The sequence below is a fragment of the Chamaea fasciata genome, unplaced genomic scaffold (genome assembly GCF_029207755.1).
Source record: "Chamaea fasciata isolate MVZ Bird 193981 ecotype frontalis unplaced genomic scaffold, bChaFas1.0.hap1 SCAF_14, whole genome shotgun sequence".
Lineage (NCBI taxonomy): Eukaryota > Metazoa > Chordata > Aves > Passeriformes > Sylviidae > Chamaea > Chamaea fasciata.
In genome coordinates, this window is record NW_027094099.1 from 5510230 (window position 1) to 5528036 (window position 17807).

At 38.2% G+C, this 17807-nt stretch overlaps 1 protein-coding gene across 2 annotated transcripts in view; it reads right to left on the minus strand.

Annotated features, from left to right (window-relative positions):
- ENTREP2 (endosomal transmembrane epsin interactor 2) overlaps window positions 1-17807 on the minus strand; it is a 95916-nt gene that overhangs the window by 29066 nt on the left and 49043 nt on the right. For both annotated transcript variants that reach the window (XM_066195916.1, XM_066195915.1), the window contains exons 3-5: window positions 16555-16665; window positions 11052-11183; window positions 1131-1238 (exon numbers count right to left, since the gene is read on the minus strand). In XM_066195916.1, coding sequence (XP_066052013.1) covers window positions 1131-1238; window positions 11052-11183; window positions 16555-16653 — 339 coding nt within the window. In that variant the 5' untranslated portion in view covers window positions 16654-16665. The remainder of the gene's footprint in view (window positions 1-1130; window positions 1239-11051; window positions 11184-16554; window positions 16666-17807) is intronic.

The window sequence follows — 17807 nt, forward strand, 5'->3', positions numbered from 1 at the left end:
TACCTAAACAAATGAGCCTAACTAATTATACCCATTACTATGTGAAGCAAACACCAGATCCCAGACTGAAGATATTCTTTAAGTGGGTTTGAAACCCGGTGACTGGAACACTTGTCTAGAAAGGACAGCGCTATCTCTGTAATTCATGCACTTAAATCGATATCCATGGCATCCAGTGTATTTCTATTTATTTACTTATTTTTAAAACAACCATGCCTGCATGGCAGGCTAGACGACTTTTCTGTGTTGTTTAAATGGTTTGCAGCTAACTCGCTGGGCCAGTCTTCCATCCATGCAAACTTTTCCAATCCAAGAGGTACAAATGGCTAATATTGGATTTATGTTTGCCCTCGCTTATTAAGCAGGACATTTCCTAGATTAATCAGCAATAGAGCAAGGTTACAAGCAGTGTAGCTGGCCTGAAAAATACAAAGGTTTTTAATTTTATTTTTTTTTTACATTGGAACCCTGTGAATCCCAACATCCATTTGGAATAGGAAAGCTCCCTTTGTCCAACCAAAGCTAGACAGTATTCAGTGATGCAGCTGACTATGCAGAAGACTAATGATTCTTTTCCCTCTTGTTTTGAATACAAATGCTACTCTGAGGATGAACATATGTGTTTTCCTTATGAAAACACAGTTATTGGCACAGGGCTGTGAAAAGTTCCAGTTTTGAGCTTATACTTCTCATCCTCCGTAGTTCTCATACCAATCTAGTAGTGAAAACCAGGCTCTTAAAGCCAAGCAATTGCTCTGGGGAGTGTGGAAACTGGAGATTATATACAAGTGATGACAGCAAATATAAGGTGCATCTGTAACTGAATCTCATTGATAACCTCATTAACAAAATTAACACCTCCCAATTGCAAAATCCTGATCATAACACTCCACTATAATACATAAACATTAAAACACAGCAGCTCCTCATGCTGCATACGTCTATATACTATATTTATATAGATGTATGCAGACAAAAAAATACACCCACGTACACACACACTCTAACACTACACAGAGACACACAAATAGGCGTAAGTTTGTAAGCAAAGAGTAGGTGCAAATGAATACCCACAGAGGAGGACACTGTTATGCTGGACAAGCCCTGTGTTGTCACTGAAACGTACTCACCATTTGCAGAAGATCAGAAGAAACCATCTGCATGCAACACATTGCTGTTGCCAAAGCACAGACAATGGTGGAGATGATATTGAGAGCGCACACACTGAACAACAGGTCCTGCGAAGAGACATCAGCAGAATATCATCTCTTACCTCAGGGACACAAAGGACAGGAAATGCTTGAGCAATTTGATAACAAACACTGTCAGCTGCTATTGATTAATATGGTCTCAAATCACTGGGTAGAACTCATTTACCTTGTAATCTTTTTCAGGTAGCAATCCACAAAGGCAGCAATTACAGAAACAAACATCTTCCCTTTCCCACTCTCACAACACATTTGCTATTAGATATTTCCTCAGAAATACTAATATTTAAATTTCCTCGTTCCCCAAAAAGACAAACCACTCTTTCACAGTTGACTCCAAGCTGCAGCTATCACAAGAAAGATACTATGAAAGACACTTCTGATTAAAAATGACATGCAGAAATATTATTGCTCTGAGTAGTTGAAATCTACAACTTAGGGTTCTGTGTTAAAAAAATTCTAGTATGAAATAGAGACTTATCCTGTGTCAGAAACTCGATGCATCTGAAATATTTTTATGCATGAGAGAAAAGCAGTGATTATAAATCCAGACATTTCACCTTCTACTAATGAACTGAGTGCCTATGGTCATATTGTTGGCTTGGTTTTTTTTAAAAGAAAAATAAGTTTAAAATAGAATGGAGAGTATTGGTTTAACAAGGAGAACAAAAGAAAAGAAACACTTGAATTAAAATGGAACATCTTTGTATCAATGGTGTCATTAAAAATAAACCGTCCATCTCTCTTCCAGTCATTGGATTTGTATTTACTTTCTCCACAGCCAGTGAAAAGACAAGAATTTCATGTGCTGGCAACACTTCAAAACTACTACAATCCTTGTACACCAACTGTGCGGCCGCTGGGGTTGTTGTGTGGTTCAGTTCTTTGAACAGCCAGCAGAAGCATTTGAGAAAAAGCACCAGAGAGAACAGATGAAAAACTAAATCAAAATTGCTACAATACCATGAGTAAAAAACACTTACTGTCTAAAGAACATACCATAGGATCTAAGTTTAAAAGAATATTTCATTCACTGACAATGCATGAAATAACTGCCATGCTATAAAATGCTTTGTTTTCCCAGCAGTTCTGAAACCAATGATAGAAAGGTGCAGATTTACTCCTGCCACTGGAATTGCTTGCTCCTCAAGTGACCTTCATCTGAAGATGGAAATGCCCGCCATAGGGACCAGGCAGACAATAAAAGGGCCAACAAGTTTTAGTCATTTAATTAATTACAGAGCCAGATTTGCTCTTGCTGATGTGGTCAGGAGTTTTCTGTCTTCTTGGCCAGCCCCTCAGCCAGGGGAATAATGAACCATCAGCATTAACAGCAAAATACTGGAAGGGCCAATCCCTAACTCACTCACAGAAGGGGATACAGGGCACTCACTCAATATCATGCAGACCCCCTTAGAGCATTCAAATGGAGGTGAACAGGCAAAGTGATCCCCGGAGATTCAATTATTGAAGAGTGGCAAAAATTGGAGATTGAGATCCTTCATGCTCTGCTTTCCATATGCAAACCTGGGTAAAGAACACTGAGGCAGAGACAAGATCTAGGGTAGGAAATAGGACAATTTCCTAGCAGGAAGAAACTACATTCATTGCCTACTACAGCCATGTAAATACAAAAATCGTAGGCAATCTGAGCGCATAACTGAATACCATTTATGCTACATAACAAAATCAAAGTTTTAAATGAGGATTCAAAGCATCTTTAAGACCCTCATACAACTTTACACGTCCCTGGACAGACTTGACTGTGCCTCTAAGTCTCATGACAGATGTTTCTTTGATCTGTTCCTACAGATCCCACAGCTTCATCCCACTATTCCAGTGTTTATTTTTACCATCAGTGTCCTGGTTATGTCCATCCCACAGATGAAACCCATGGCTTCTTTTCTTACATAGCTGTTGAGAACAGGCTGTTACACAGCAGACTTTTATACCTTTGAACTCTGTTTTCACTCTCGAAGCCTTTTCCACCTTCAGTGCATGACATATTAACACCATTTTCTCCAATTCTCGACTGAAATCAACTTTCTAGGCCCCTGATCATTTTTATTAATTTAATTTGTTTCACCTCACCTGGGTCCACATTTTTCCTTAAATGCAGAATCCTAAACTAGGCACAACTGAAAGCCTTGCAAACACTGACTCTGGTGTGAGAATTATTTCTTGTGCCTTGCAGGCTCCACTCATCCTCACCCACTCTGAGACTTTCCTTGGCACCCTGGGACAGCTGGGCTATGTTTGTTATTCACCATTATGGTTTTGATGTAGGGCAGGGATTACTGCCCGCAGCAATAGCAGCCTCTTTCCACGCACTCTTTTCCAGGCTAAGCACACAACAATTCCTGTTTCTGCTTCAATCTCGTTGAAGGCGAAGGTAAAACTAGCAAACTCCAAATGCAGGGATGCAGAGTTTTAATGATTTCATAAAGATCAATATGGAGCAGATATCTAGCAGCCAGAAAATGTAAAAAGGCAGTGAAATTAAACAACGAGATGGAAAATATTGTAAGTTTAAAATTTTAACACAGACAGTAGTAACTGTGCAATGATTGTGGAATCACCACCACCACTAGATATTTCTTAAGGCAAGACTGCTTCTTTATTTGTTTTGGCTTTTTTATCCTAAGGCCTTTTTCAACTCAAACAGGCATCAAGCCACAATCCACCCTTCTCCTCTGCTCCCCACTCCCCCAACCCTCCCCAAACATTAATCAGCCTCAGGCAATTTACCATTTTCAGGAAATTCACTCCCTGTGCCCTGTAGAAAAAATAATTAAGTGATCCATGACACTCATTTATTCAGCTATAGATAAAAAGTTAGCAAGAGCTAAAGCCCTCCACGGCCAAAGATGCTGCCAGAAGGACAGGGTACGTGCTCACAGATGGCAGCCCGAACCAACATGACAATTAAGACGTCCTTTAGGAAATGTCTGTGAAAAAGCAGTAACCACAACAGGGCCAGTCATAACTCCCCACTGCCCCAGCCAGCTATATTTATAGGTGTCTAAAGGAGCAGGAAATCTGTATTAAATACAAAATCAGGGAGCTTTAGTAACAGATCTTTAGTGGACATCTACCAGAACACTAATCAGAACACACAACACGTGAATCTCTAATGGCAGGAAATACAATTCTCTGCTCCTCAGAAATGGCTGAACCAATTTTCTCTTAGCTGCTGTCTTTGTCTTTTTAACACAAAAGTCTGATTCTTCAGCATGTTTATATGATAATTAATGCCCTGATAAGTATAGTGTACTAGGTAGAATTATCCTTCTACAGGTTACGTATGCAATTTTCTTCCTACACTTTAGCTCACTAACTGCAGAGGACACAAATCCCCTTCAGAGCGGAATCAGCTGACAGAACGGCCTGGAACCACGTCTAGTCCAGATCTACACCCACAGGAGTCAGACAGCATAGTGAGCTGCTTCTCTGTGCCCACTGATTTTCCCAAGTAGGTCCCTCATTAAATCTTAAAAGTGGAACTAAAATTTAATATTGACAGTGAAAAAAGCAAGATTTCGTGGTTGCAGTATTCCATTTATATCACAATTTGAACAATTACCAAATTAATGGTGCCAGCTCCTGCATTACTGTTCATCATGCTTTCCCTCCATAACAACAGACACCTTTGACTTATGCTGTGGTCCCAAAGGATATCTGTGCATTCCCCCAGGATACCTGTGCATTCTCAAATCTTCCTCATAGTATCATTTTCCATGTGTCTAACTTAAGGACAGAACATCTATTTTTTCTTTTTCCTAATTCAAGCTGTTTTCACTATTATTCTTTTGACACTGTTTTTGTGCTACTGCATCTCAGTTCTTCCTTTACTAGCACAATTAAAATAATACATAAATGTGTAGTCCAAAACCCTACAGAACACATTATAATAGGAGACGTACTACAAAACCTGAGTATTATTTAAAATCTGAATGTTTAATTGCAATATTTTTAATATTCTGTATTCAAAAATGTAATTTTAAAACACAATTAATTGAGAATATAATATAAAAACTCATACTGCAATATGCTCAAAAAGCAATTTGTCCTAAAAACCGATTTTCCTTGTTTTCCATCAAACTGCTGGGTGATAAAGCAGTCAGATGGTATCAAACTGGAATAAGTAAAAAATTGGTGATTGTCACATCGATAACTCAACTGTAGAAACAATCATTTAACAAAGCAATTTAGAACAGCTGTTAGCACATGCAATTACCTGACAGAAGCAAAGAGATGAGATAGAATCTAAAATGAAAAATGACAATGGCACAAATCCCATCACCCCGTGATGGGCACACTGGCAGAGCTGGGTCCTTTATAACCAGAGAATATTCACTGCACGTATGTTCAGCCTCCTGAAATTCTGTCCTTCAGAACGTCATTTGTACCTCCTATCACAGCAGATATAAAGCAAAACTGGAATAGTATCACTTCACTCTAATGGTGGACCATATCCATAGAGCTCCATCAGCTTAGAAACCAATTCATAACTGAATTTGTCTCTAATATCAGTCATCTTTCAAAACCATCAAGCAAGCCAGACTAAAACAGGAATATTCAAAAGTCAACTCAAATGCAGGCTTTGGTTGATATTTAGTCACTCTCTTGCCTCTTCCCATCATAGCAATAAACTGTACTATAAATTGAGTTACACACATGAACATCGAAGCAGAGAATTTGTCGCTCAGTACAGACCACCCCACACAGATGAAGTACTATTACCTCAAAATATTCACTCTGCCGAGTATGATACAGAAAATTAATCAGCTGTGCTGCTTACACAGAATTGAGAAACTGTATTTAAACCTGTTTTTCTCTAGAAGGAAACAAAGTACATTCATTTCATTTTATGAGTTCCAGTCTGCTCAACAGTATTGAACTGACAGCTCTTTTTACAACACACTCACATCTTGCTGGCTGAACAGATTATTTTCCTGTGGAAATAAAAGATTTGTAGTCTTTGAGGTTCTTAAGTTCTTGGCACTTTTGAGATCTTAGTCAATATACGATGAAAGAAGCAAAATTAGCTTGCTGATGTGTAAAAAGAACACTCTGTAAGCAGCAGCCTGAACACACAGATCTCAACATCCCCAGCGATCAATGGCTAAAAGCAGCTCCACGGCCACAGCGCTGTGGAGATGATTTCTTTTCTCCTTGATTGACTTCAATTATAGTGCTTCATTTCTTAAACTACTGTATCCTGAAAAGAGATAATGAGCAGCAAAGCTTCTTCACCCATGAAATTAGTGCCAATGTGCCTCTTTTATTTAAGAATTCAAGGACAACAATCCTTTTAACTCAAAATATAACTTCAGTTGTTCTCACTGGATACGTCTGGAAAAACACTGGGAAAATACCTGCTCTAATACAAGAAAGGCTCAAGAATTAATGCCGAGCCAAACGGGTCTCAAACACACATTGCATTGTAACTGGAGAGATGGTCAACATTTAAGGTTTTAAAGTACAGTATAATTCACTATTTTACGATATTTTTAATAAGCAGAGCAAAGCTGCTACTTAAAAATAAACTCAAAAAGGTCTTCTCTGCTTGCATGTAAGTCGGCATACCTTCCAACCAGGTGTCTGCATTAAATTTAGTACTGGGGATATGACAGTTCCAGGCTCCCGAAAGGCTAAGGTTCCATATCATAACTGGACAAGGATGGAATAAACAGATTCCAGCCATTCAAAGAGGCATCTTTTCAGCCATGAGAGAAGTTTTCAACTATATTCAACCATTGCCCACGCTAGGAACAGAAAAAAGTATGAGGAAGGAAAAGTAGCTCAACTACTCAGACGAAAAAGCCCACCCTGACCTGCCCTATTTTTGATGGTCTTGGTGTGGTAAATACACTCTGAATGTAGGGAATATTTTCAGCTGCCTGTAAAGGAACCTGAAACAAGTCCAGCATTTAAAAATCTGATCTGGAATTACTTATTCTGTGCTGAGCTTTATGCAATTTTAAGTAGCTTATGAAGCCTTTCAGGTAAGTAATTCAATAAAATTAATAATATTGCATTTGGTGTTAGAGTAAACCTGAGGAAAGACTGCTCTCACAACTCAAAAGAACATGTTAGGAGCCACCCTCCTCTGTTTTGCAAGTGGAAGCATCTTCTTTTGAAAGAAAAAAATTTAAACATATGAGTAGACTTGGTCATCAGGAAACTCAGTAACAATAAATTTGGATTCAAAGGAGAGGAAAGGAAAGAAAGTATTCACACATAAGCCTGCAAGAGCCAAGCTACATAGATCTCTAATAGAGATGCCTAACTAATGAATGGAATCAGAAACCTGAAAGAGCTATTCACTACTTATATTGTACTTGAATTTTAGCAGCTCCAAACCAAATATTTATGCGGAAGACAGAGGAGGGAATCAGCTTCTCTCCTTGCCTGATAGTCACAAAAGCATTCTACAGATGCACCTTAATTAAAGTAGGAAGCAATTATGCAAATAGCAAACCTATAAATTCACATACATGTCTGCAGGTATTCTGGACTGTGTAAGCTGTTAAAAGTAATCAAAAATATTGGATCATTACTAAACCAAAATAGCATAACATTCTCCTCTTGCTTGTCAGTATCAGAAAGCAATGATATGTTATAAAATAATTCAAACTCCTAAATACCTAACTTCATCCTCTCAAAATGTTGCGTGTTCATCTTCGGTAAGTTCAGAATACCACGAGTTTAGAAAGAAGACAAAATTTTCACAGATGAAAGATGTCAGGAAAATTTAGCCTTTTAACTTTAATTAACACTACAAGAAAAACTCAGTTCCTTAAAATTTCATCCACAAACCAACATACTTCCTGTGGTAAAACCGATTAAGTTGATGTAATCAAAACTTCATCCTAAATCCATCCCATCTGTGGCCATCATCTCATTTTTGGACACCTGATTCTTAATAAATCTTTTAAACTCTTTTAACTAATTTTGTAAATAGGTAGGATTTGCTTGTGCCTTCATTTGGCTTTAATTAAGCCAAGTAGAGGATAAAGCTGTTCTAGAAGTGCAGTTATTGCAAAAAAAATGAAGATACTGGGACACTAACATACTTCAGAAGCACAGATTATTGACCCTGAGTATCCAGAGGAAAGCCAGGAACTTTATTTTCAGGAGAAGAATGCACCAAACAAAAACCCCCACATCTTCTAGTGAAATACAGAAGCCAGGAAGTCTCTCCACTGTAAAACAGGGCAGGCGGATCACACTTGGTTGCCTGCAGATCTTAATGGCAGTTCATCACATCATGCAGGTGTGCTGTTTTCACTGATGTGTGCAAACAAGACTACAAGTATGATCTCTTATAAATACAATTCTAACCCTACCAATTCACCCTCCTTGAGTGGGCTGAGACCCATTACAACAGTGAAATGGCACGGTATTTTTGTCCACTTTACTGTAACACATAGTTTTGTGCTGTAACCCCACTATTCAACTAATCTCAGAAATCAGCACTTATAGATCAGTCAGCATTTGCAATCAATACTCACACCTAGAAATGCACACATGTGCGAGCATACATATCGCAGTGGGGGTTCTTTTATACCCATTAAAATGTTTGACTAGTTTATTCAGGGCTTGAAATGAAGAAGGAAGGAGGACTGATTTATAAAAAAGCACATAGAGATGGTTCATTGCAGAAACAAGAACAACTTTAGAGGCTTTTCAAAGCAATTATAAACCCCCACGCAATATCATGCAGGGCATAGTTAACACACACAGGACCAGGAGCCACTGCTGGTTTTCCTTGTCCTATCTGACTGCCTGGGAACAAGATCAGACAGCTGACAGGTGCTGGACTGCTCTGTTCACAGTGGAGCTCCACAGCTGCTACCACCAAAACCCCACAGGTGACTTAGTGGAAACACCAGCTTTTTACCCCACTTGCAATAAAGAGGAGCATGAAACCTACACAGTGTTATACGTGAAGGTGCATAATCTTAACTCAGCTTCTCTACATCTTCTCTCCCTCTGGCTCTTCAAACAATGGATACAATTGAGCTTTTGGTACTAAAACATCTGTTTCTTTAAAATCACACTGTAGTTGTTAATTGTAATTAAAGAGGATGAGCCTTATCACAGTCAGCTGGTATCTAATGAGCTGTAACTTTTCTTTTTATGAGCTTAGTAGAATGCTGTCCTTAAACTTACAGACAGGAATCAGAGCTAAGTCAGATAGAAAGCAAATGCAGAACTAAAACTGTAAAAGATGCAAAAAGCTTTCTGAAATGGTTATTTTCCTAACTACCCTTTCTTAGATTAAAAGTTCTGAACATAATTAAAATTGCACTCAGACTATCCTCATGGGAACGTCTGTGTTTAAATCCATTCTCTTGTAGTGTGAGTTGTTATGTCAATTCCCTTTATAAATGACTGAGTTACATCTAAGAAGAAATTATATTTTGCACTTGCATTCTGGCTGTTGTATTGGTTAGAATCCTTGTCTTGATTTTCAGCATATGTCACTTGTACTCACTTCATATGCTGACAATGTCCTCCAAAGACAAACAGTTGTTTTCCCTCTCATTAAAGTTTACCTTACTGACATATTTACAGGGAGCAAACATATGCCACCTCAATCTTTATTTTTATGGGATTAGCAAGTCAGCTTTTCCCGAATGACAGGTTCATGTCTCTGCATCTGTCATACTTTGAGGAATGTCCTTCTCCGAAGGTACCTTCCTGTAATACATTTCACTGATGACTGTAATGTTTTGACCAGCAATGGCAAGTTATGCTTCTTTTCCACTTACTAAACTCCTGCTACTCAGTACGTTTTTGCTGTTACCTTTATCATCATTAAAACCTGAGACAGTGTTCTTACCTAATTTTAGGGCCATAAAAAAAAATTTTAACTTCTACCTCAACCTTATTACTTGGTGGTAGATTTTTGCCTATTCTTAAAAAAAGCTGAAGAACATTTAGGTATTTACTACATGCCTTGTATGGGATTTCTACCCGTTTTGATTTTTACAATATATCTTCAAATATCAATAAAACTTCTATAGCTTTCTCAGAAGCCATCCTATAATCTACCTCCCTAAGATCCTTCTCACAATTAATTTTTCTACTTTATTCCATTATTTTCTATTAGTTTTATTACTTTGAAATTGAGAGTCACAGATGCAGAGTTCTGCTGATCATGAAACTAAACCTAGAATGAATGAGTATCTGCATCAGCCTAGGGTTCCTTTTTCTGAGCAGTTCTTTCATTGATTCCTTATTATTTTTCAAAACAATGTACCCTCAATGCCTTCCCATTTGGTGATAATGAAGTCAAGCAATGATGGGAGTAATTACACTGAGCTCTAACTCATAAAATATTCTTAGTATTTGCTCTCAATTTTTCATCTGGGTAGTTGTAACACAAAACGCTACAACACTCAAACTTCTTACAATGCTGCAGGTTTACACGCAGGTCTCCAGCATTACCCAGGAAGAACACTCACTCTTTTCTCCCAAAGTAACACTGCTGCCTCCATGGTAGCAGCACATCACGAAATACCTCGTCATTCTGCAATACTCTGTGTTTCTTCACAGTTCACCACAACATCAATAAACACCAGCTCAGAACAGCAACGTGAACGATACCTCTGCTTGCACCTCCCAGCACATGTCACAGCCAGTTTTAACTTCCGTTTTCTAAATAATCTTTAACAAAACAGTCACCCACACAAGTGCTGATTTTGTGATGAAGATGCTTTTAGCTCATCAGAGTGGATGAAGGCACAGAACAGCAGACGCTGCTCCTTTTGTCACACACTTTGTCTTGCTAAGTTAAAACTGCAATAAACAGTTAATTCCTTCCTAACACACCTTTAGGGTCAGCCTCACTGCATTGCACTCCTGCAGAGGGTTCAGTTTCAGCGTTTCTCCCAGGTTACTGCAGCCTGACGTTTGATGCTGCATTTCACAGCAAACACAGACACCATCACTGTCGAATTTAATCTGTGGAGAAAAGAAAAGGTCAGAAAAAGCACAAATCAACAGAGACACACTTCCCAAAAATGGTGTTTACAGTTACAGTAATGACTACTAAATGCAAAATGAAAATCTCTGTGCAGAATGTTTTCCACTGGTTAATAAAAGCTACAAAAACAGGTAAAATACAGAAGAGGATTCAATGTCAAAGAGTGTTACCTTTTATGCCTCTTTTTGAAAAAAATTTGCTTTCCAGGGGCAGGTGAAACCAGAGTAACTCAACCGAATAAACAGAAAATCATACCCAATGTGGGAAAACCAAAAATAACAGAAAAAGGTCAGAAAATACATGAAGGAGTCATGATCACAAATCAGTCCTTTATTCCCCAAAGTAAAGGTGGAAGCACAGTGGCTGGGTGGTGAGATCTGAATCACCCTGTTACTTACTCTTTTGCATTAAATCCCCTCCAAAATTTCCAGACACGAATTCACAAAAAAAATTCCTAATGCAAATCCACGTTAGCTATTTTTAATTCAAATCCTCCCTAGGATGTTGCCAAATTCCTGAGCAAAAACAGGCACCAGCATTCGTTGTGGAATTTCCTTGCACAGCCTTATACATAGAATCATTTCAACAGAATATTTACTTACTTCTTAAACCTCACAGAATGTTTAAATCGGTCACATGCTCTTAAAAGTTATATGTTTAAATATATGTATTTTTTAGTGCTACCCCTACCAGGCATATGTAGCACTCCCTCCTTACATGCTGGTGACCAGGACAGCAGATGGAAGAGCAAAAATAAGAGTCAATTAAAAGAACATAATAAACTTCTCCAGATGAGGTAGAGATGACTGAATGCTTGCTTACTGTGATGGAAGCATGCTCAGGGCAGGAGCTGTCTCAGGGGACCTCAGCTCCTGAGACTCCAGATTGCCCTCTAGCCAGCACAATTTGTAAAAGGCTTCAGAAAAAACTGGGTATGTAAATTACACCATTTCCCATATTCTCCAAGGCAACACTGGAAATAATTGTCTGTGGCAACTCACACGCTGGTCATACCCTATGCCACAGACACTGCAAAGAAATAAAGAAAAACGTAGTTTGCTCACCTCTATGATAGTTGTGAGGTTTATTTCTCATTAGCATACAATTGAACTACAAAGCAGCTTGAACAATTTCAGACTAGTTCTTTTCCAATTCCTGTAATTTTTAATACTTTCTTTTAAAAAGTGAAAGATCTGAGCAAAACCCAACTAAACGGTTTATGATCAGCTGACCTCAGCTCTTCAAGTCAAGGTAAAATCAAAGCATTGGATCTCACTGGGGAAGTCTTGCTCCCAAAACTTTCTGGAAATCGTTCAGGGATTGAGAAATGCTGCTGAGGAAGTTTGGAATTCACACTTCGAGTTCAGAGCTGTGCCAAGGCCAGGGGCCAGAAGGCTACACCTGGCAAATCAATACAGGCTTCAGCTGCTAAAAAGTTTCTGCAATGAGGAAAATGGACTTCAGACAAAGCTTTCTACTGCAGGATCATCTATTCTGATTCTTGCTGCCCCGTTTAACAAAGGACAGACACTGACTCATGCCATGTATCTGGCATTTCTGATGTGAAATACAGATCCCAGGGCTACCTGTGTCACATCTAATGAACAGGTGTCACAAAGATAAGGCTCAGAAGGCTGGAACAAAATTCCCTGTTTATGAGAGACTCTTAATTCATTCTGAAAGTTGTTCCATAACTTTGTGCTGCCCAGTAGCTTCTTTTAATTCTTAAAAATGAGTTAAAAGCTAATTGTTTAGATGACAGTTCGTGCAAAATATAGGACCATCTTAAGAATCACAGCACATTCAAAATCACCCAAGATTCACAACCACATTGGAAGCATATTATTTTTGGAGAATTTTTATCGATTTGTTGCGCACTTTTTCCTTCCACATTGGTGACCTCTTTGCTGAGTTGTGTTTCTGCAAAGGGGAGCAGAACAAAAGGCTGAAGGTGTCACTGCATTCGTGTTCTCAGCAACACAGCAGCTGAAAGCACTCCTGAGCACCCTGGTCCGGAACGCCCTTCCCTGCCCTGCTGTGGTCTCACACTTGTGCAGACAGGATCAAGAGCTCATGCAGCTATTCTGTGACCTAAACAGTGCCAAAATCAGCTGTTTTTTTATCATTTGGGAAGGAAGGATGAGAAGTGGGTTACTGTTAGCCCGAATCACATCTCAAAGGCCATTCACTGTGTGACTTCATAAACAGAGACAGTAGCACTGACAATAAATCTGCACTGGTACAGGGAGAAGGGGTTGGGATCGCTCCTTCCAGCTGCTGGGCTGGTGTTTGCCTACCTCAGACACAATTACATCAGCAATGCCTCCAAAACTGACTGTGTTTCAATCTCCTTCTAGCTGGCAGAGCTCAAGAATAAAGCATCATTCACTTCATCCCCTGCACATACCCCCACCATCCTGTGCATATTTGTGTCCCACTTCGTGATTCTTACTCATTGTAGAGTTTGTGTGCTTTCCTATTTATGACAGTTGCACAGTACACCCTCATCCAAACCATATTTAAGATTTCAAACTTCAGCCAGAGCTGCCTATATGCATAAATTCTCTTGCAAGTTCATTTCATTTCGTCAAACAGCAGTACTGTTACTTCAAAAGTCATAAAACCCATTAAAACCTGACTTTTATATAGCAGAGAATCAAAAAAGGAAAGGACCTTTTGGATTTATTACAAATACATACACACCCTCTCACAGGCCTTCTGTTACTTCATCTGTATCAATTCATCAAATTTTGTCAATGCTGCTGAAAAGAAGCTTCTTTGGCTGCTAAGTGCACACACATTCTCCCCTAACAGGGCAAATCAGGAATCAGTTAATACTGTTACTTTGCTTTCTACCATCTCCTTAATACAAATATAAGTCTCCTAGTAAAAGTAGTAACAGACTTTTCTTCTTCTTCTTCTAAATTAACCTTCAGGGTTTTTTATAGGGAACATAAAAAAGGGAAGGAAAAATTTCAGCTCCAGTGCAAAACGGAAAACAAATAAACCTCAGTTTATAAACCTGGGCTCTGCCCATTCAGCTCTTTGTGAACCTGCACCTGCTTCACTTTTCCTTGCTTTGTCTATTCCAGCTAAAGATAATTCAGGGGTAAGAAGAGTCTTCCTTTCAGTGTTAATGTAACCACTGGCCAACCTCAGCTGTACAACCAAAACAAAAATTATAAGTAATCGTTCAACAGAGAGATTGAGACTATCACTACTTTTCTAAATAATAATCACCTGTAAATTTGATTTAAACTACAGCACTTATTTTAAAATGAATAAGTGACTTACAAGACAGGTAAAATCAATAAAAACAAATATAGATTAAAAAAAAAAAACCCCAAAACTATTGTGTCCTGTGCAGGAATAGAACATAAATTAAAATATATCAATTTCTCTAGCCATGTATTTTAAGAAAAATTTTTAGAGAACCATTATTTGAAAAAGAAATTCCTATACAGAAATGTTTCTCCTACACACATTAATGAACAGTTTGAGTGTGTAACTTCCCTGTACACATCCCACTCTCACTGATTTAAAGTAGTATCTTGAGGTTTTGGCTACAGGATCTGCAGCTAATTATGGGGGAAAAAAATCCAATTAATTTTTTGTCACAAGGCGTTAAAGCTACTGCCCTTTTTTTCCTCCTCAGTGTTGTATGTTGCTAAGCTGCAGGATAAAGGGCAGAAATACCAACTTCACAAATTACACATTCAAAATGCTAACATATGGCAAGCACATTTCTCATATTCACACAAAAATCCATATTATGGAATCTACAATAAATCCCCAGTGTTTAAAGCAAAATAAGACCACTGTGCCCTATTCCTTTTCCTTGAATAACAACCCTACATGCGAAACACTACTGAATTTAAACTCCATAATACAGTAGACACTATTATCACTTTTAAAGCCATGCACTCACCATGAATGAGTTTGACAGAATTACCAGAACTAAAACCTAATTTATTTTGAATTTGACTTTTTTCCTATACTGTGCTTGGAAATTTACTGGTTCAGTTATATGGAATGTTGACTATATTTCAAACCACATGTCTGCATAGGTTGGATTTTGATTACTTGCGCTCATCCCCAGAGTGCATTTGCATCCTAGGAGGCAAGTAAAGGATTTAGATTTGATAATGTACACCAGTCACATAGTGCAGGATTGCACAGATCTACAGCACTAAAGAGAGCCATCTAAGGAATTAAAATTAAATACACACTTGGAACAAGCTGTTAAGAAACTGGGATTTTTCCTTTTTGAGTGAAAAATGGTACTAAAGTAATTAAATATGCTCAGCATAATACATCATCACCTTCTGAGCCAAATCCTGTGCTTAACCATACAGCAGCGCTGTTCACTACAGTGCATCCCTCCCAGAGGGTGGTCTATGAGAACAGAACTCTACAATTCCAAATATATGAGCCCTGCAACATGGCAGTGCAATATATTCATGTGCAAGTCCCCAGCCTGACTGAAATGGGATTTTGAGCAAGGAAAACCTAAAGAGCAAGGTCTGGGTAGAAAACCTGTTGCTTTTTGGGGGTTTTTATTGGAAATAGCTACAATATGATAAACAGCCATAATGAAATTAATTTGCCCTTACAGAGTACAACACACTGTGGCAAAGCTACTTAGCATTTCATCATGCTCTGAAAATCGAAACTACAGTTTGAACACTTATTATTTAAACTCAAACATTTCAGTCATGTGTCTACTTCTGTAGACATCTTCGCAAGCTGAAGTCAGAAAATACGCTAGAATTCAAGGTGTATGTACTTTTTTCCTGAGATAAAAACACAAAGGCTTTAGGTAAATTGTACCTTAAAATTTAGAGCATGCAACATCATGATAATTTGTATTATTCTATATTTTATTTAATACAAGAAACATTCATTTAATTTGGAAATTAAAAAGAAAACAGCTCAGGTTGGCAAACAAAATATTAGCATACACATACCAAAACATCCCTATTGTGAAATCCACTGCCTGGACAAGTATTGGATGGAAGGAATCCTGATCCTGCTGACATCAAATGGTGACAACCACATTGGTCTGATGTGGCCTGTATTCCATCTATTCTGCAGAAGCATCATTTTTACCATGACAGTTAGAAGTCAAACATTGTGATATTTAAAGTTACTTTTTGAGGTGGCAAAACATTAAATCCAGTAGCACTTTAACTCAAACTTTTCCCAAAATGTTTTTTCAGGTTGTAACACATACAGGTTGCTCTACTAAATACCTACTGCTTTGGAAATGAAAGGAATGTGTGTATAAAACCCCAAGAGATGAAAAATAGAATCATTGCCCTTGTCAGAAAGGTGTTTGCCATCACTCACCAGCTGACATCCTTCCAGGGACTTCACCAGCTGAGCATTCTGACAGGAGAGAATGGACCCGGCCAAGTTCAGCATCACACACACTGCAGAGAGCAGCATGAAAAAGGTGATCTGGAAAAAACCCCAAACGCCCTATTATTACTCACTTCAAGAGGCAAACAAGGAAAAAATATAATTTAGATGTTCAAGAACTTCCAGCCTGTCACACAACTACATGGATGGCAACATTTTATGTATTTTAAAGAGAGTAAGGCACTTAATCTGACAGCAACCTCGGTCTTGCACTGAAAGAGAAAACTAAATCAAAACTAGACATGACTATTATATGTTTTCCTCCAGCCATTTCAAAATAATCCGTTTATCTCCCACTTTTATCACACACTCTGAAAATTTAATGGGTTTTATTACCAAGCATTACTAAAAAGTAAGATTTGAAAAATGTTTTATTATAAACATATGTAGTCTTGAAACAATTTAAATCCTTTTGATGGGGAAATGGGTATCTTAGACAGGAAAATTATTTGTATCACGTATCATGAGCGCTACAAGTCGGGAAAAAGGAGTGAACAAAATCCTGGATATATATAACTACTTGGTTTTTAAACAACAGTTACAATTTAAGCAGCATCCCCCATATCAATTAACACTCAGAGTGTTAATTACTCCTTTTTTCTCATCTCGAAATGTGTCAAAACAATCATTAACCTGATTCCATCCATTTAATTATCATTTTATTGCTTTAAATGTAAAAAAAAACCTGGTCCAGTCAGGGCAGACAAATCTCAACAAATAGGGAATGGCATAAGCAGTAAGAGGCCAAGAACAAATGTGTGCCTGATGTGAGGCCACCTTAAATATTCAGTGTTGACATTGCCATAACTCAACAGGAGTGTGAGTGTATTATATGAAATTAGTAAGAAATTCTGTTCCATCTCTTTTCCATATGCATGCTCACAGTTTACAGCCCTTCACTGTTCTCACAAGATGTTATCTTTTGTCAGAGCATGTGCTAGGAATATTTTGGCAACCTTAAATCCAAAATGGCTGTACATTTTTTTCTACTGCTTTTGGACAAACCACTGCCCCATAACCCCCACAGTATTAACCAAAGGACAGAAGCTGTGTTACAAATTTTAGCTGCCAGCTTCAGATTCTTCCAAGCCTCGCAGCTGACAACAAGGGCTGTAACCTACATCAGGTTTATCTATCTTTGCAGTACTTTCTCCATATCAGCATTCATTAATGAAGAAACC